Source organism: Monodelphis domestica, chromosome 1 (assembly GCF_027887165.1).
Source record: "Monodelphis domestica isolate mMonDom1 chromosome 1, mMonDom1.pri, whole genome shotgun sequence".
NCBI classification, from domain to species: domain Eukaryota; kingdom Metazoa; phylum Chordata; class Mammalia; order Didelphimorphia; family Didelphidae; genus Monodelphis; species Monodelphis domestica.
This window is the reverse complement of record NC_077227.1, coordinates 202,492,172-202,512,079: the sequence shown is the minus strand read 5'-3', so window position 1 is coordinate 202,512,079 and position 19,908 is coordinate 202,492,172. Positions and strand designations below refer to the sequence as shown.

Sequence of the window (19,908 nt, the reverse complement as noted above, 5' to 3'; positions counted from 1 at the left end):
AACAGCATTGAGCGATTTTGCCCAGGGCCACACAGCTACTAAATATCTGAGGTCAGATTTGAACCCAAGAATTTGAATCTTCCTGAGTAAGCCAGTGCTCTATCCACTGCTCCCCCTGGCTGCCCTGGTATGTGGCACAAGTGGTACTCAAACAGTGGTCCTCTCACTTCTAAGGGCAATCCTTTATCCCAGCACCATGATGCCTCTCTGATGAAAAAGTAAACTTATTAAGTATTCTGAGGGGCCCTGGGCTGGTGGTACGTCCTAGTATAGGGAGGCTGTGTGGGCTGGGATGAATGACCACGAGCAGCCAGCTTACTACACCCCCCCAGAAAGGGGTGAGAGAGTGTCAAGATTTCACATTGTAGGGAAGTGCTAGGGAAGGAAATTCCAAAGGCTAAGGATCCAAAGGAACCCTGACTCATCCCCATGGCACTAAGGAGAGAGAGCTCAATAAACAACTTGTCTTAGAAATCTCCTGGTCAGGTCAGGAGGCCCTCTAGGATGGCCATGCTCCAAGCCTGCTGCTGTCTGGCATTTCCTACTTTGGGAATATTAACCTGTCAACAAAAAAAACAGCGTGCTGTAGGGAAAAGAACCTCCTTGCTCTAGAAGGCAAGACATCTGGGGTCCGGCTCATTGTCTGCCACTCAGCAGCTATGTGATCTTGGGTAAGTCACTTAATTTCTCATTCATTTATAAAATGGGACAAACTGAACCTGTCTAATTCCATCTCTGTCACCTGTTAGGCAAACCACTCTGGAAAGGACACTTACTCCTCTTCTCCTGATCCCTCTCTGTATTCTCCCTCAAACCCTGCCCCTTTCCTCTTCTATCCCCCCTTCCCAGGATGCCTTCTGGAACCTTGATCTCTCAGCAATAAATACTCTCCATTCCTCCGTCTCTTCTCTCTTTCCCTGTTGTATTCATGGAAATCTGGCTCTTGGAAGATACTGCCTCCGTGGCCATCCTCTCCATGCTGGTTCCGGCTTTTCCCATGCCCCCTGGCCCACTTGGGCAGCAGGAGGCATTGTTCTCCTCGTTCCCCAATGCCAGCTTCCACATTCTCTCTCATCCTTCATCTTTTCTTTTGAGGTTCACTCCACCCCTCTCTTTTACTAGTTCCAGATTCTTGTGTATAGTCTGCTGGCTTTCAGGTCATTTGCCTTCCTTTCTTTCTTCTTCCCTTAGAGGCAACTGGGTGGCTCGGTGGATTGAGGCCCAGGCCCAGGGAGGGAGTGGTCCTGGGTTCATATCTAGCCTCAGACACTTCCTAGATGTGTGATCCTGGGCAAGTCACTTAATCCCCATTGCCTAAGCCCTTACCTTCCTGTCTTAGAGTTGTTACTAAAATAGAAAGTAAGGATTTGGGGGGGGGGGGAAGGTAAAAAGGATTCCTGCCCTCAAGAACTTCACATTCTTATGGGGCAGAAAACATGTAAATAAATAGGCACATATGAGATATACAGAGTAGTTAGAAGAAGCTTGTCTTAGAGCTGGAGGGGCTCTTAGAAACCATCTAGTCTAACTTCCTGTTTTCACAGATACAGAAAGTGAAGACAACTGAAGACTGTAGGTTTAGAGTTAGAAGGGATCTTAGAAGTCAGTTAGCTGGGGGTAGGTAGGTGGCACAGTAGATAGAGAGCCAAGTCGATAGTCAAGAAGACCTGGGTTCAAATGTGGCCTAACTGTGACCCTGGGCAAGTCACTTAACCTTGTTTGCTTAGCCCTTACTGTGCTGTCCTAGAGATGTTACTCAGACAGAAAGTAAGGGTTTTTTAAAAAAGAAGTCAATTAGTTCCAGTTCCATTATTTTACAGATGAGGAAACTGAGGCTCGGATTGCACAAGGACTAAGAAGCAGAGCTGGGATTTGAACACTGATCCTTTGACTCCAAATCCAGTTATTCTTCTCTCCTACAGCCTCCTGTCTTTCCACCCTGTCCATTCCTCCCTCCTCTTGCCCCTCAAATTGACAACAGGCCTACGCATTTTGAATTACGAAATCCTGATGTCGTGATGACTAAATCCCACTTTAGAGTTGTTCCACTTCCAGTGTCTGACTTCTGCTTCACTTTGCTCCTTTTACTGCCTTGACCCTGAAGTCCACCATTTCAACCAGACATTGTTTTAGCTTTGGATTTCTTTGTCCCTCGACCGAACCATGCTGCCTGGGTCTGCCATACATTCCTTTATCTAATAAAAAGCTGGCCCTTCACTGTAGGGCAGCTCCTTTGCTTTTCCTTGATTGACTCTCGTGTTCCCTGCAGGGGCTGCTAATAATAGCTAACGTTTATATAGAGTTTTAAGGGTTGCATACATTATCTCGTTTGACTCAAGCCCTCTTTTCTCTCCTCAAACTCCTCGGCCTCCCTCCCTCTCTCCCTGTGACCTCTGCTCCTCCTCTACTGGGAAAATGGGGGCCATTCCCTATAGACTCTTCCTACCTGCTTGACTGCTCTGCATTTTTACCCATTTTCTTCCTCTTTCTTCCAGGCTGGTCAAAGTGGACCCTTCTCCATGCCGCGGCCGCCCCTTCTCCTCGGCCCCGGATCTCACACCTGCCACCCCCTGCCTCCTGGAGCTCTCTCCGCCCATCTTCTACTTCCTCTCTCTTCCATTTAATCTCTTCCCCTACAAAACAATCTATTCTCAGCCATATTTAAATGAATAAACAGGCTACCTTTCCCCTAACCATGCCCTCTTCTTAAGCTAGTCATGTCTCTTCTTTTCACTGCGAAAGCCCTAGAAAGACCTGGGGGCACCCATGGCTCCCACTTGCGATCTACGGCTTTCACCCCACCCCTCTGCTGAGATGTTCCCTCACAGGTCCCCCGCTGGCCTCCCCCCAGCTCTCTGCTGGCTTTTCATGCGGTCAACCATCCCTTCTTCACATGGGATGCTGTCTCCTGCCTAAAAGACTGACGCTGTTCTCCCCCGACTCTCCTCCTACCAGTCTAACCGCTCCTGGGAAGCCTCTGTGGCCAGATCATTATCCATCTCTGGTCTCCCAGGGCTCTCTCCTCTACACACTCTCTCCCTGGTGATCTCATCACCTCTGATGAATTTAATTATCCTCTCGGCACAGGTGACTCACAAACCTATCCAGCTAACCTCTCATTTGCCTCCTGATCTCTAGTTCCACAAAGCCAAATGCTTATTGGCCTCCTGAGTGTCTTGCCGACATCTCAGACTCCATGAAACTGCCTATGTGCCCCCTCCCTCCCGCCCTGCACCATTCCCTCACCTTCTCCTCCTCGAAACTTGCCTATTTCTGTGGAAGTCACAGCCACGCTCCGAATTCAGCCAGCTGGCAGTTAATAAGCGTCTGCCGTGTGTCAGGCATTGTGCTAAGCTCCGGAGGTTACAAAAAATGTAAAAAATAGTCATTCCCCTCAAGGAGGTCACAATCCAGTGGGGGAGGCACCATGTAAGCACCCCCATATAAACGAGAGACATAAGAGAATGTCAGGGAGGCCACTAGCATTAAAGGGGAAGGGAAGGGGAGGCAGGGAGAAGGTGGGATTTTAGCTAAGACTTGAAGTAAGCCAAAGAAGCTAGGCAGAGATGAAGAGGAAGAGTGTTTCGGGCTCGGGGGACAGTCAGTGGAAACTCTTGCCTTGGGGAGATGGAGGGTTTTGCTCAAAGAAGAGCAAGGAGGCCGGGAAAAGTAGGTAGGGGCCAGGCCTTGAACACCCAAATGGAGGATTTTATATTTGGAGCTCTGATGAGGCAAAATGAGGAAATGAAGGGGATCAGGAGAGTAAGTGATATTGGGAAGTGAAACAATTAAATGAACTGCAATGAATCCATCTTGTGACCCAATTCTGGTTCTAACTCAGTTTCCTTTCTTTTCTTTAAAAAAAAAAAAAGCAAAACCCCTACCTTCTGTCTTAGAATTGGTATTAAGTATCAGTTCCAAGGCATAAGAGCAAGGCACTGGGGGTTAAGTATCTAAGGCCACATTTGAACCCAGAACCTCCTGTCTCCAGTCCTGGTGCCCTATCCGATGAATCACTTAGCTGCTCCCGCCCTTTCTTTTCAATTATGGGTCTAGTCCAACTTCTGTCTTGTGAGAAAACTTTATTCAATTGTGGGAATTGTAAAATCTGTATCAGATTGCTTATGGCCTCAGCAAGAGGGGAAGGGCAGAAAGGGGAGAGAGAATCTGGGACTCAGGATTTTAAAATCCTGAGGGCAGCTGGGTGGCTCAGTGGATTGAGAGTCAGGCCTAGAGACGGGAGGTCCTGGGTTCAAATCTGGCCTCAGATACTTCCCAGCTGTGTGACCCTGGGCAAGTCACTTGACCCCTGTTGCCCAGCTCACTCTTCTGCCTTGGAACCAATACATAGTGACTCCAAGATAGAAGGTAAGGGTTTAAAAATAAATAAAGATTTTTTAAAAATGTTAAGAATTGTTTTTTCCTGTAACTGAGGAAAAAAATAAAACATCATTATCAATCATTTAGTCCAAATTCTATCCTGTGAGAAAAGTTTATTCAATTGTGAGAACTGAGTGAAAACCCATTGCATTGTTTGAACTTAGACTAGACCACCTGTCTCTGCTACTGGGAGACCCTTAACCAAGGACCAGAAACGCAGTCAGCTTCTAAGACCAATGCAAGGAGTTTTCTAAAATTGTACACCTCAAGCAACCCAGATGCCTTATCTGAAAACTGGCTGCATACTCAATCAGTTATTGTTTCCATGTTCCTTTGATTGTTTACAGACACTTGGGGAGGAGTGGGATACTTCTTTTCCCTAAATCAGGGAATCATACCTGTTCATTCTCCTCTTCCCAACTTGGAAAGTCTTACATCCAATTAGAAATCAGACTATCTCATGTATTGTTTCCTTTTAATTAATTGGTCTTATTTAATTGATTTTATTTTTAAAAACCTTACCTTCCAACTTAGAATGGATAATAAGGCAGAACAGGTAAGTTAGGCATCTGGGGTCAAGAGACTTGCCCAGGGTCACACAACTGGAAAGTATTGAGGTCAGATTTGAATGATTGTTTTTAATGTATAAAAGTGTGTCTCTCCCAGGGCCTAGTTCCATTTTGTTAGGCAACTGTTTGTATTGCTTAATAAACTGATTATGCTTAAAAGATTGAACCTTTGTTTCCTCAGGTTCATTTTTCACCCACCACAGTAGGTACCAGAGAGACACTTGGGTTTGTAATTTTGGAGACATCTTTGACCTTTCTCACTACCCCAACACTTGGATCCAATCATTTGCCAATTCTCCTCTACATCATTATTGACATCCTTCCCCTCATCTCTTCACAACATGGAATTTAGACTCTAATTATCCCTTTCCTAGACTGCCCTTATAATAACCTTCTAAATGTTCTCCCTGACTCTAGTCTCTTTAATCCTTCCTTCCTCCCACTCTTCCTTCCTTCCTTTCTTTCTTCCTTCCTTCCTTCCCACCTTCCTGTTTTACTTCCTTCCTTCCTTTTCTTCCTTGCTTCCTCCCCCCTCCTTCCCTTCCTTCCTTCCTTCCTTCCTTCCTTCCTTCCTTCCTTCCTTCCTTCCTTCCTTCCTTCCTTCCTTCCTTCCTTCCTTCCTTCTTTCCTTCCTTCCTACCTTCCTGCCTTCCTGCCTTCCTGCCTTCCTGCCTTCGAATCAGTAGTACTGGATTTCCAGTCAAGATGGCAGCTTAGAGAAAGCTAAAGTTCAGAGCTCCAGAAACCCTTCCTTACCAATCTCAAACTGAATGCTCCTAGGGCACCGAAATTCAAAACAAACAACAGAATAGACCCCGGGAACACTCCTCCTGGACTTGGATCAAAATGTACGGCCCCCCAAAAGTCAGAACCCAAGATCACTCGGATCTAAGGGGTAGGCAGAAGGAAGGTCCCAGGATCCATCCCCCCCCAACCCAGATTGACCATACACTAGGTCACAGAAACATGACATACAAATGCAGAAAAGCAGAAATAATAAATGCAGCCTTTTCAGATCACAAGGCAATAAAAATAATGATCAGTAACGGTACGTGGAAAACCAAATAAAAAATTAATTGGAAATTAAACAATATGATACTCCAAAATAGTTTAGTTAGAAAAGAAATCACAGAAACAATTAATAATTTTATCAAAGAAAATGACAACGGCGAGACATCCTTTCAAACCTTTTGGGATGCAGCCAAAGCAGTAATCAGAGGTAAATTCATATCCCTGAGTGCATATATTAACAAACTAGGGAGAGAAGAAATCAATCAATTGGAAATGCAAATAAAAAAACTCGAAAGCGATCAAATTAAAAACCCCAGCAGAAAACCAAACTAGAAATCCTAAAAATTAAGGGAGAAATTAATAAAATAGAATGTGATTGAACTATTGATTTAATAAACAAGACTAGAAGCTGGTACTTTGAAAAAACAAACAAAATAGACAAAGTACTGGTCAATCTAATCAAAAAAAGGAAAGAAGAAAAGCAAATTAACAGCATCAAAGATGAAAAGGGGGACATCACCTCCAATGAAGAGGAAATCAAGGCAATCATTAAAAATTACTTTGCCCAATTATATGGCAATAAATACAGCAATTTAGGTGATATGGATGAATATATACAAAAATACAAACTGCCTAGACTAACAGAAGGAGAAATAGAATTCTTTTTTTTTTTTTAATATATTTTATTTGATCATTTCCAAGCATTATTCGTTAAAGACATAGATCATTTTCTTTTCCTCCCCCCCCCACCCCCCATAGCCGACGCGTAAGTTCACTGGGCATTAGATGTTTTCTTGATTTGAACCCATTGCTTTGTTGATAGTATTTGCATTAGAGTGTTCATTTAGAGTCTCTCCTCTGTCATGTCCCCTCAACCTCTATATTCAGGCAGTTGCTTTTTCTCGGTGTTTCCACTCCCATAGTTTATCCTTTGCTTATGAATGGTGTTTTTTTCTCCTGGGTCCCTGCAGGTTGTTCAGGGACATTACACCACCACCAATGGAGAAGTCCATTACGTTTGATGATACCACAGTGTGTTTGTCTCTGTGTACAATGTTCTCCTGGTTCTGCTCCTCTCGCTCTGCATCACTTCCTGGAGGTTGTTCCAGTCTCCATGGAACTTCTCCACTTTATTATTCCTTTTAGCACAATAGTACATCACCAACATATACCACAGTTTGTTCAGTCATTCCCCAATTGATGGGCATCCCCTCATTTTCCAGTTTTGGGCCACCACAAAGAGCGCAGCTATGAATATTTTTGTACAAGTCTTTGTGTCCATTATCTCTTTGGGGTACAGACCCAGCAGTGCTATGGCTGGGTCAAAGGGTAGATATTCTTTTAGCACCCTTTGGGAATAGTTCCAAATTGCCCTCCAGAATGGTTGGATCAGTTCACAGCTCCACCAGCAATGAATTAATGTCCCTATTTTGCCACATCCCCTCCAGCATTCATTACTTTCCTTTGCTGTTATGTTAGCCAATCTGCTAGGTGTGAGGTGATACCTCAGAGTTGTTTTGATTTGCATCTCTCTGATTATAAGAGATGTAGAACACTTCTTCATGTGCTTGTTAATAGTTTTGATTTCTTTATCTGAGAACTGCCTGAGAAATAGAATTCTTAAATAATCCCATATCAGAAAATGAAATCCAACAGGCCATCAAAGAACTCCCTAAGAAAAAATCCCCAGGGCCCGACGGATTCACAAGTGAATTCTATCAAACATTCAGAGAACAGTTAATCCCAATACTATACAAACTATTTGACATAATAAGCAAAAAGGGAATTCTACCAAACTCCTTTTATGACACAAACATGGTACTGATTCCAAAACCAGGCAGGCCAAAAACAGAGAAAGAAAATTATAGACCAATCTCCCTAATGAATATAGATGCAAAAATCTTAAATAGGATACTAGCAAAAAGACTCTAGCAAGTGATCAGAAGAGTCATTCACCATGATCAAGTAGGATTTATACCAGGGATGCAGGGCTGGTTCAATATTAGGAAAACCATCCACATAATCGACCATATCAACAAGCAAACCAACAAAAATCACATGATTATTTCAATAGATGCAGAAAAAGCCTTTGAAAAAATACAACACTTATTCCTATTGAAAACACTAGAAAGCATAGGAATAGGAGAGTCGTTCCTAAAAATAATAAACAGCATATATCTAAAACCATCAGCTAATATCATCTGCAATGGGGATAAACTAAATGCATTCCCAATAAGATCAGGAGTGAAACAAGGATGCCCATTATCACCTCTACTATTTGACGTTGTACTAGAAACACTAGCAGTAGCAATTAGAGAAGAAAAGGAAATTGAAGGCATCAAAATTGGCAAGGAGGAGACCAAGCTATTGCTCTTTGCAGATGACATGATGGTCTACTTAAAGAATCCTAGAGATTCAACCAAAAAGCTAATTGAAATAATCAACAACTTTAGCAAAGTTGCAGGTTACAAAATAAACCCGCATAAGTCATCAGCATTTCTATACATCAACATAGTTAAGCAGCAAAAACTAGAAAGAGAAATCCCATTCAAAATCACCTTAGACAAAATAAAATACTTACGAATCTATCTCCTGAGACAAACACAGGAACTATATGAACACAACTACAAAACACTCTCCACACAATTAAAACTAGATTTGAGCAATCGGAAAAACATTAACTGCTCATGGGTAGGACAAGCCAATATAGTAAAAATGACCATCCTACCCAAACTTATCTATCTATTTAGTGCCATACCCATGGAACTTCCAAAAAATTTCTTTACTGATTTAGAAAAAACCATAACAAAGTTCATTTGGAAGAACAAAGGGTCAAGGATATCCAGGAAAATAATGAAAAAAAATACAAAGGAAAGGGGCCTTGCAGTCCCAGATCTCAAACTATATTAGAAAGCAGCTGTCATCAAAACAATTTGGTACTGGCTAAGAGACAGAAAGGAGTATCAGTGGAATAGACTTGGAGCAAGTGACCTCAGCAAGACAATATATGATAAACCCAAAGATCCCAGCTTTTGGGTCAAAAATCCACTATTTGATAAAAACTGCTGGGAAAACTGGAAGACAGTGTGGGAGAGATTAGGATTAGATCAACACCTCACACCCTACACCAAGATAAATTCAAAATGGGTGACTGACATGAACATAAAGAAGGAAACTATAAGTAAATTAGGTAAACACAGAATAGTATACATAGCAGACCTTTGGGAAGGGAAAGACTTTAAAACCAAGCAAGACATAGAAAGAGTCACAAAATGTAAAATAAATAATTTCAACTACATCAAATTAAAAAGCTTTGGTACAAACAAAACCAATATAACTAAAATCAGAAGGAAAGCAACAAATTGGGAAACAATCTTCATAAAAACCTCTGACAAAGGTCTAATTACTCAAATTTACAAAGAGCTACATCAATTGTACAAAAAATCAAGCCATTCTCCAATTGAGAAATGGGCAAGGGACATGAACAGGCAATTTTCAGTTTTAGAAATCAAAACTATTAATAAGCACATGAAAAAGTCTTCTGAATCTCTTATAATCAGAGAGATGCAAATCAAAACAACTCTGAGGTATCAACTCACACCTAGCAGATTGGATAACATGACAACAAAGGAAAGTAATGAATGCTGGAGGGGATGTGGCAAAGTTGGGACATTAATTCATTGCTGGTGGAGTTGTGAACTGATCCAACCATTCTGGAGGGCAATTTGGAACTATGTCCAAAGGGCGATAAAAGACTGTCTGCCCTTTAATCCAGCCATAGCACTGCTGGGCTTGTACCCCAAAGAGATAATAAGGAAAAAGACTTGTACAAGAATATTCATAGCTGCACTCTTTGTGGTGGCCAAAAATTGGAAAATGAGGGGATGCCCTTCAATTGGGGAATGGCTGAGCAAATTGTGGTATATGTTGGTGATGGAATACTATTGTGCTAAAAGGAATAATAAGGTGGAGGAATTCCATGGAGACTGGAACAACCTCCAGGAAGTGGTGCAGAGCGAAAGGAGCAGAACCAGGAAAACATTATACACAGAGACTGATACACTGTGGTACAATCGAAGGTAATGGACTTCTCCATTAGTGTCAATGCAATGTCCCTGAACAATCTGCAGGGATCTAAAAAACACTATCCACAAGCAGAGGATAAACTGTGGGAGTAAAAACACCGAGGAAAAGCAACTGCTTGACTACAGGGGCTGAGAGGAAATGACTGAGGAGAGACTCTAAATGAACACTCTAGTGCAAATACCAACAACATGGAAATGGGTTCGAACCAAGAACACATGTGATACCCAGTGGAATAGTGTGCCAGCTATGGGAGAAATGGTGGAAGAGGGGCGGGGGGAGGAAAAGATAATGATCATTGTTTCCAATGAATAACGTTTGTAAATAACCAAATAAAATAATGTTTAAAAAGTAAAAAAAAAAAGAATCAGTAGTACTAAGTACTGGTTCCAAGGCAGAAGAGCAGTTAGGGTTAGGCAAATAGGGTTAAGTGACTTGATACAGCTAGGAAGTATATGAGGCCACATTTGAACCCCAAACCTTCCATTTCCCGGCTTGAAATTCTATCCACTGAACCACTTAGCTACCCCATACCAAATAATTTTCCCAAGGCATAGTTCTGACCACATCACTCTTCTGTTCACAGAGTTTCAATACTTTATTTCAGATATGACCTGTGATTAACTCCCTTCACCAATCAGGTTTTATAGTCTTAGAGACTATAGAGTTTCCTGGGACTTCCTGAAGCTTCCATAAAGCCATGACCCCCATCCCTCTCACAAAAGAGGTCCTGGTCCCTCTGACAACTAGATTCAAGGGCCAGATCCCATCCTGAGAGCCCCTACATGTACTTCCCTGCTAGGAGGTGCTAAGCAGGAATGTAACAATGACTCCTGCTTTTCCCTGGCCATGAAAGGAAGGAGCACAAACTTCGGCCTCAGGGCATGCTTGGTGTGGAAATATGTGATTAGGGGGCTGGAAATGACCTTGAAAAGTCAGCTGGCTTTGTCTCTAATAGAACTACTGTGTACCAAATTGGATGAGGGAATTTGACTTTTTGTTAAACCCTTACTTTCTAACCTAGTAACGACTCTAAGAGAGAAGGGGAAGGGCTAGGCAAAGGCAGTTAAGTGACTTGCCCAGGGTCACACAGCTGGGAAATGGCTGAGGTCAGAGTGAACCTAGGTCCTACTAACTCTAGACCTGGCTTTCTATCCACTGAGCCACCCAGTTGCCCTGAATTTGACTTATTTTTAAAAACCCTTCAGGGCTAATGAGTCTCAGTCTCCTAGTAGCTTTCATCAGTGTCAACAATTTAATATATTGAACTCAACTAAGATAGTAGGTTGGTGCTTGAATAGAGGGCCAGGCCTTCAGTCAGGAAGACTCATCTTTCAGAGTTCAAATCCAGCCTTAGATACTTCTTGGCTATATGATCCTAGGCAAGTCACTTAACCTTATTTGCCTCAGTTTTCTCATCCATCAAATGAGTTGGAGAAGGAAATGGCAAACCATTTTAGTATCTTTGCCCAAGAAAACCCCAAATGAGGGCATGAAGAGTCGGGTATGACTGAAATCAGTGAACAACCAAAAGTAGAAGGAGGTAGAAGTGGAGGCAGACCACTTCAGTTAGCCTGGGCAAGAGACCCTTGATGCCCAGTGGAAGATCCTTGATAGACCCTGGGCTTGTCTTGTCATCATCAAAGCTGATGAACACTTTTTTTCTTCTGGTTTGTCACCAAGCTGCAGATATAGGAGTTCCCATATAGCCTCCCTAAAGAATCCTAGTGCTTAGAGAATCTAGCTAGCACAGTGGACCAAGTGCCAGACCTGGAGTAGGGAGGTCCTGGGTTCAAATGTGGCCTCAGATACTTATTAACTGTGGACCCTGAGCAAGTCACTTAACCCCAATCACTTAGCCCTTAAGGCTCTTCTACCTTAGAACCTATACTTAGTATCAGTTCTATGACAGAAGATAAGGGTTTAAAGGGGAAAAAAAAGAATCCAGTGCTTTGGGTAGCTGGGTGGTTATATGAACAGAGTGTTGAGAAGATAGGATTAACTCTCCCCTTCCTACTTTTAAATTTAATCAACCAAAAGTGAAGACCTTTAACATTTAAGTAGTGAAGGTCCACAAACCACCCACTAAAGTGGTTTATACCTCCAAAAGCCACTGACTGCCCCCCTTGGCAGGACTAAGCAAATTTAAGGACTGCAATTGGTCCCTGTAAAGTAGAGGAAGGGACAGGAAGTGATGTTAAGTAAGGTCTTTTAAAAAAAGGACAAAACTTCCTGTCAGGAGGTCCTTGGGTTGAATCTGGATCGTGGAGGACCAGGGACTCTGGTAAGACTGCTCTTGGATCTTCTCCCTTTAGAGTCACTGCTTGAGTGAGTAAAAAGTTGACTCCTTTCCTGGCTTTTGGAGAGATTAGTTTCCAGAGAGGCCTCTCCATCTTGGAGGAGGCCTCATGGGTATTCACCACTGGGCCCTCTGGCTGAGGGCTAATTAGCCCTGCCTGGGTTGAGCCAGGGACCAGAGCAAATATTTAGTGTGTTAGGTTAGATACCTTACTCTTTCATATTTCCCTACTTTCACTCTTCTTCTCTTTTTTGTAAATAAAGTTGCTAACGAGTCATTTTTGACTTGAGCTGTGTTAATTATTTTTAAATTGGTGACCATATTCTCATATTTAGTCCAACCACAAATTTAATCCCATGCTTGGAGTTGGGAAGATCTGGATTCAAATCTGACTTCAGACCCTTCCTCTCAGCAAGTTACTCTCAGCAAGTCATAACCCTCTTTACTTAGCCCTTGCCCTTTGTTTTAGAGTTGTTACTAAAATGGAAGGTAAGGGTAAAAAAAAAAGAATACTAGTGCTTGGAAGTCTTCCAAAGCTCACATATTCCATCCTCTATCCTCTGAGATGAATGTATTATGTGTCTTAGAACCTTGAGAAAGGGCCCTTAAAGATTATCTAGTTCAAACCCCTTCACTATTTTAGAAATGAAACTGAGATTTCTAGGAATCAGATGATTTGTCCATGGTCACACAGATGGCTGAGCCAGGATTCGAAGTCATCTCAGATAGATTCCTTCTAAAATCACTTCTACAATATTGCATGAGAAACATGGTCTGGATCTCTCCTAACGCCTCCCTCTCCCCTGGCTCTGACATCTCTAGGGGGAAAGCAAGAATAATGATACCAATAATAATAGCTGACATTTATTGTGAAGATCAAAAGAGATGATCTATGTAAAGTGCCTTACAGACCTCAAAGAGCTATGTAAATGCTAGCTAGGAATATCATCTACCACTTGAAGGCTTCCATGTGCTTTACATATATCATCTTACTAGACCCACTAAGCTCAATGCTATCATTATCCCTGTTTCATGGGTGAGGAAGGCAAAAGGTAGAGGGATTGAGGGACTCTCCAAGGGTCATCAGGGGGATTCAGAAGGATCATTCCAGACCTCATTGGTCTTCCCATCTAGGAAAGCCCCAAGGTAGTAGAATGTGTCCAAGGATGAGGGGGGAGTCTGCTGTGAGCTTTCTGAAACAGACTTTAACAACAGGGAACCCCCAGATCTCCTGAGCTGACCCATTACTGTTCTTTATATAGCATTCTACTGAGCATTTCTTCATATCTGTTTCCCATCTCCATGCCTTGGCACCAACCACCTGCCATACTTGAAATGGACAATTTTAGATGACCAATCTTTTTTAAGACCCTTTGGGTAAGTCGAAAATAATGCAAAACAGTGAATTTAATCAATATTTCTTGTATGAACATACCTGGACACTAGGTGACTTTTCTTAAGCTTATCAGGGCTACTAGCATCACTACTCTTGTACTTTGGGGCCATTATTACTAATAGCATTAATGAAACAAAGAGTAGCATTGCTCTAACTCGAACACAACTTGCTACAAGCTGGACCTCTGGGTAAAGACTGATGCCAGAGCCAGTGTCTGGTGTAAAACAATTAATGACACAGGAAGGCTTCTCAGTGAGAATGAGCGTGATTGGCTGAACTGCTTGGGAAAATGGGGAAGATTTAGTATGTAATTAACATTTCTATTTTATGTATTTTTCTACCCTAATTGGTTTTTTTGAATGTCAATTGAGTATACCTGAATTCTGACTTGCTGAGTTCACTTACAGCAAAGTGCTACTGTACTTCCTGAGACTCCCAGAATCCCTAGTTTCCTTTCACACTCAGCTCAAGCATCTCTTTCTTTATGAGACTTTTTCTGATTCCCCGCCATCCCCAACACCTACATACTGGGGCTGATGGTCTTCCCCCTCATTTCCTGTTTAATATACTTAGGTGTGCACACGTTGTGTTCCCTCCTATCCCCTCCCCCAGGCAAGGAATGTAAGCTCCTAGAGGGCAGAAACTATTTTACTTTTGTCCCAGAAACCCCAGTGCCTAGCATAAGTCTTAATAAACACTTAATAAACAATCAATTGATTGATCAGGCAGATGACTTGAGTGGGTGGGTATTCAGGGTTATGGGTCTTTTAAAATGGGGCAAGCATTGGTGCCTGGGGTCAGGAAGACCCAAGTTCAAACCTGGCCTCAAACATGTATTAGCTACATGTGACCCTGGACAAGCCATCTAACTTTGGTTGCCTCAGTTTCCTCATCTGTAAAATGAGCTGAAGAAGGAAATGATCAACTGCTCTTTGCCATGAAAACCCCAAATGGAGTCACAAAGATCGACTGAAATGACTCCACTTTAAAAGACCCTTGATCTTCAAATTGATAATGATCTGAGGCCTCGTAGAAATAATGATAGTGTTGATGCAAATAGCTTGTCTCCACAAAGTACTTTAAGGATGACAAACTCTTTTCCTGGTACCTCCTTTGGTCCTCACAACAATCAAGTGGGGCAACTGATATTACTGCCCCCATTTTTTAGATAGGGAAACTAAGGTTAAGTGATTTGCCCAGTTAGCTAGTAAGTGACTGAGGGAGGATTTGAACTGAGGTCTCTCTGACTATAGACCCAAAGCTCTCCTTATCCTGCTCTTAGCCTATAGGCTCCACCAAGGGGCTATTGTTGTTCAGTCATTTCAGGAGTATCTGACTCTTTGTGACCGTGTTTGGGGTCTTCTTGTCAAAAAGAATAGGATGGTTTGCCATTTCCTTCTCTTACTTACTTGACGGATGAGTAAATGAAGGCAAACTGGGTAAAATGACTTCCCCAAGGTCATACGGTTAGTAAATGTCCAAGACCAGACCGGAACTGAGGAAGAGGAGTCTCCCTGACTCAAGGCCCAGACCTCTCCCTGCCGTGCCACCTCACTGCCCTCTCCAAGGGGCCCTCACCCCTCAAGCAGACTCCCAGGATGCTGAGTGCCCTGTGGAGGCTGTGCCCTCTAAATCATAACAAAGCAGATGGAGTACTGAGTGCAGGCTGAGCCTGGCAGTTTCTTTGGCTTTTGATGCTCCTATCCCCATGGACACTGTATGGGGGAATGACCAGGGTCACCAGTGTGCATGGAGACCTTGTTCCTTCCTAGGGAACCTCTGAATGGGCCCTTGCAGCCTCTGCTCCAAGTCCGGAGGCTCAGACTCTCAGGGCTGCAGAAGCCTGAGAGACCACCGAGTCCAGCTCCCTCATTTTATAGATGAGGAAACCGATGCTGAGAAGGGAAGTGACTCGCCCAGTGTGATGGAGGTGGGTTTTGAACTCGGGCCTGCCCAATTCCAAGACCAGTGGCCGCCCCGGGATCCCATGCTGACACTCCCCTGGTTCCCCCCTACCTTGCTCTTTGCAGCAGGGGCTGGCTTGCCACCGCCGCCGTCCGAGATGAACATGCTACGGAAAAGCTTGTTCCTCAAGCCGGCTTCTTGGGCCTTGGGGCTGGGGCTTCCCTCCCCGCCTGGCCTGCCCCCGGCTGGCCCCACCAGGCAAGACTGGGGTCTGCGGTCCTCTGGATTCTGCCTCCCCGCCTTGCCGCTCTTGTTCGAGGGGAGGCCAGGGGAGGGCCCCAGGGGGGGACTGGGCAGGCAGGAGGTAAGCTGGAGGCAGCGCTGAGCGGCTCCCTGGAACTCGGCAGGCCCCAGTGACTGGGCTTTCATCACCAGTCCATTGGGGGGGGCCTGCTCGGCCTGGAATTCTGGCCATGCGGTCTGTCGGCGGCCCGCCTTGGCTCCCCCGTTGCAGTTGAGGTAGATACCGTAAGAGTCGGCCCTCTCGGGCTGGGGACTTTGAAGGTACATGTCTGTGTCGGGGCCCCAGCGGTCGTCCCCCAGGAGCCCCAGCGACTGAGCTCTCCTGCGGCTGGGGGGACTCCGGCCCCGAAGGGTGTTGGAGCTGATGACGGAGAGCTTCTGGATGTCATTGAGCAGCCCAGAGATGTAGCCCTCCACCTCGATGGTGCTGCCCCGGACCACCGTCTGCCAGGAGAGAGGAAAGAGGCTGGATGAGGGCTGGGGGAGGCCAGGCAGCGACAGAGCTAAGGGAGGAAGCGCCCAAGAACAAGACAAAGGAGAATGGCGTTCTTTTCCATTCATTTTGTTCCTCTGAAGGCAAGTGGGAGACATTTTTATTTATCGTTTTCTGACATTTTCCAATCCGTCTTCTCTTCAAAGAGAATGAAAAGGAGAGTTCAACCTGGGTTCAAATCTGGCCCCAGATATTCCCCAGCCATGTGACCCTGGGTAAGCCTTGGAACCTTTACCTAGTATGGATTCTTTTTTTTTTTTAACTCTTATCTTCTGTCTTAGAATCAATACTGTGCATTGGTTCTAAGGCAGAAGAGCAATAAAAGGACTGGGCCTTGGGGGTGAAATGACTTGCCCAGGGTCACACAGCTAGGAAGTATCTGAGGCCAGATTTGAACCCAGGACCTCCCATCTCCAGGCCTGGCTCTCAATCCACTGAGCTACCCAGTTGCCTCCTCTAGTATGATCCAAAGACATAAGGTAAGAGTTTTAAAAAAGGGGGGAGATATTAGATATTTAAGGAGGAACTCCCATGGAAACTGGGCTCTAGAATTCCACCCTTGGTTCCCACCACAGATCTGGTTTGAGAGAGAACTAACTGGATTTCAAATCAGAGGGCCTGTGTTCAAATCACTATTTGGCCACTTATTCTCTGGGACCTTTGGCAAACTTTTTACCTTTCTGGGCCTCTGTTTTCTCATCTACAAAATGAAGAGATTGGACAAGATGACTTCTGAGGTCCCTTCCTCATTAGCTCTACACTATCGAAGAGGGAGTTTCTTTCCCTCATGCAGGAACGGGGAAGGGAATTCACACCCGCAATCCTCCCTATCTTGAGAAAACGGAAATGAAGCTCAGCCTCTTCCTATTTCCCAGGCAAGCAACACACAAAGAAGGAATCCTTAAGGATTTAAAGACCAGGAGAGTTAAGTGGCTCAGCAGACAGAGAGCCAGGCCTGGAGAAGAGAGGTCCTGGGTTCAAATGTGACCCAAGATTCTTCCGAGCTGTGTGACCCTGGGCAAGTCACTTAACCCCCCTAGCCCTTACTGCTCTTCTGCTTTGGAATGACACTAATGTCTATTCGAAGACAGAAGGTAAGGGTTGTTTAAAAAAAGTTTCAAGGCAAAGACGTTTGGGGAGAGGAGAGCTGGGGAGACTCTAGGATATAATGAGGCTACCCTGGAGGGAAGGTCCTAAGCTATCTGATTTTACACTATTAAATGAGTCAACGTGATGTTAATGCCCTTCTACATTTTGGCGGTGGTTGTTGTTCAGCCATTTCAGTCCTGTCCAACTCTTTGTGATCCCAGGTGGAATTTTCAAGAGAAAGATGCTGGAGTGCTTTGCCATTTCCTTCTCCAGCTCATTTGACAGATGAGGAAACTGAGGCACACCAAGGTGTAGTGACTTGCCTGGGGTTGCACAGTTAATAAGTGTCTGAGATTAGATTTGAATGGGGGAAGAAGAGTCAGGCCCAGCACTCTACCTACTTTGCCACCTAGGACCCCTGAGCAAAGCTCCCCTTGCCTTACCCTGGTTAGGTTTCTATTTCTTTTTTTTTTTTACAACCACCAAGGAATCACAGGTTAGCGACCTTTTTAAGAGCTCAACTGTAAATTGGGGAGGGCAAAGACGATCTTATTTACCTTTGTTTTCTCTCCTCCCAGTTTCTTTGCACACAATAGGGCCTAATGAGGATAGACTAGCTCTGCTGTCTCCCAGAGCCCTTGAGAGCATCAAATGACCCCCCCAAGGGAGAGAGAGCTTTGTCAGCTGCAAAACCCAATCAGAAAGGCACGTGGTTAATATCATAATTGCTTTGAAGGAACTTGAAACCTCTCCTCTCTCTCCCATCCCCCATCCTTTATGCAGCCTTGTTCTGCCCCTCCCTCCCCCAGGAACACTCCCCTCCACTGGGCGAAGGGCTCATCGCCTTCAACCAGCTCCCCCAGGGCGGCCAGGCCCAGCACCAGCTTCCACAGGCAGCGCTGCCTCCATTGGCCCCTAGGCTTAGATCTGCAGGAAACCAGAGCGAGCATTCAGTGCCAACAACCCTCTACCTACCTTTCCTCCTTCCTTCCTTCCTTCTGTCCTCCCTCCCTCCCCTCCCTTCCACCCCCCTCTCCATCTCCGTCTCTGCCTCCTCTTCCTCCCTCTCTTATTTGTTTGTCTCTCCCTCTCTGTCTTGTCTCCCTTCCTCCCATCTTTGTCTTCCTCTCTGTCCCTCTCTGCCTGTCTGTCTTTCTGTCCTGCTCCCCCTCCCTCTCCCTCCCTCTCTGTCTCCTCTTCCTCCCTCTCTTATCTGTTCGTCTCTCCCTCTCTGTCTTGTCTCTCTCCCTCTCCCTCCCTCTCTGTCCCTCTCTGTCTGTCTGTCTTTCCGTCCTGCTCCCCCTCCCTCTCCCTCCCTCCCTCTCTTATCTGTTCGTCTCTCCCTCTCTGTCTTGTCTCTCTCCCTCCCTCTCTGTCCCTCTCTGCCTGTCTGTCTTTCTGTCCTGCTCCCCCTCCCTCTCCCTCCCTCTCTGTCTCCTCTTCCTCCCTCTTATCTGTTCTTCTCTCCCTCTCTGTCTTGTCTCTCTCCCTCCCTCTCTGTCCCTCTCTGCCTGTCTGTCTTTCCGTCCTGCTCCCCCTCCCTCTCCCTCCCTCCCTCTCTTATCTGTTCGTCTCTCCCTCTCTGTCTTGTCTCTCTCCTTCCCTCTCTGTCCCTCTCTGCCTGTCTGTCTTTCCATCCTGCTCCCCCTCCCTCTCCCTCCCTCTCTGTCTCCTCTTCCTTCCTCCCTCCCTCTCTTATCTGTTTGTCTCTCCCTCTCTGTCTTGTCTCCCTTCCTCCCATCTTTGTCTTCCTCTCTGTCCCTCTCTGCCTGTCTGTCTTTCCATCCTGCTCCCCCTCCCTCTCCCTCCCTCTCTGTCTCCTCTTCCTCCCTCTCTTATCTGTTCTTCTCTCCCTCTCTGTCTTGTCTCTCTCCCTCCCTCTCTGTCCCTCTCTGCCTGTCTGTCTTTCCGTCCTGCTCCCCCTCCCTCTCCCTCCCTCCCTCTCTTATCTGTTCGTCTCTCCCTCTCTGTCTTGTCTCTCTCCCTCTCTCTCTGTCCCTCTCTGCCTGTCTGTCTTTCCATCCTGCTCCCCCTCCCTCTCCCTCCCTCTCTGTCTCCTCTTCCTCCCTCCCTCCCTCTCTTATCTGTTCGTCTCTCCCTCTCTGTCTTGTCTCTCTCCCTCTCCCTCCCTCTCTGTCCCTCTCTGCCTGTCTGTCTTTCGGTCCTGCTCCCCCTCCCTCCCTTTAACTTCTCTTAGTAGTCATTCTAAGACAGAAGAAAGGCAAGGGCTAGTCAGATGGAGTTAAGTGACCTGCTCAGGGTCGCACAGCCAGGAAGTATCTGAGGTTAGATTTCAACCCAAGTCCTCCCAGCCCCAGGCCTGGCCCTCTCTCCAGGTGCTGCTTAGCGGCCCTTCTAAGCCTTCTGTGTCACCACATGG

At 45.2% G+C, this 19,908-nt stretch overlaps 1 protein-coding gene across 5 annotated transcripts in view; it reads right to left on the bottom strand.

Moving 5' to 3' along the window:
- Positions 1-19,908, bottom strand: part of PAK6 (p21 (RAC1) activated kinase 6) — a 101,193-nt gene that overhangs the window by 14,314 nt on the left and 66,971 nt on the right. For all 5 annotated transcript variants that reach the window (XM_056810259.1, XM_056810261.1, XM_056810260.1 and 2 more), the window contains one exon: positions 15,755-16,390. In XM_056810259.1, coding sequence (XP_056666237.1) covers positions 15,755-16,390 — 636 coding nt within the window. The remainder of the gene's footprint in view (positions 1-15,754; positions 16,391-19,908) is intronic.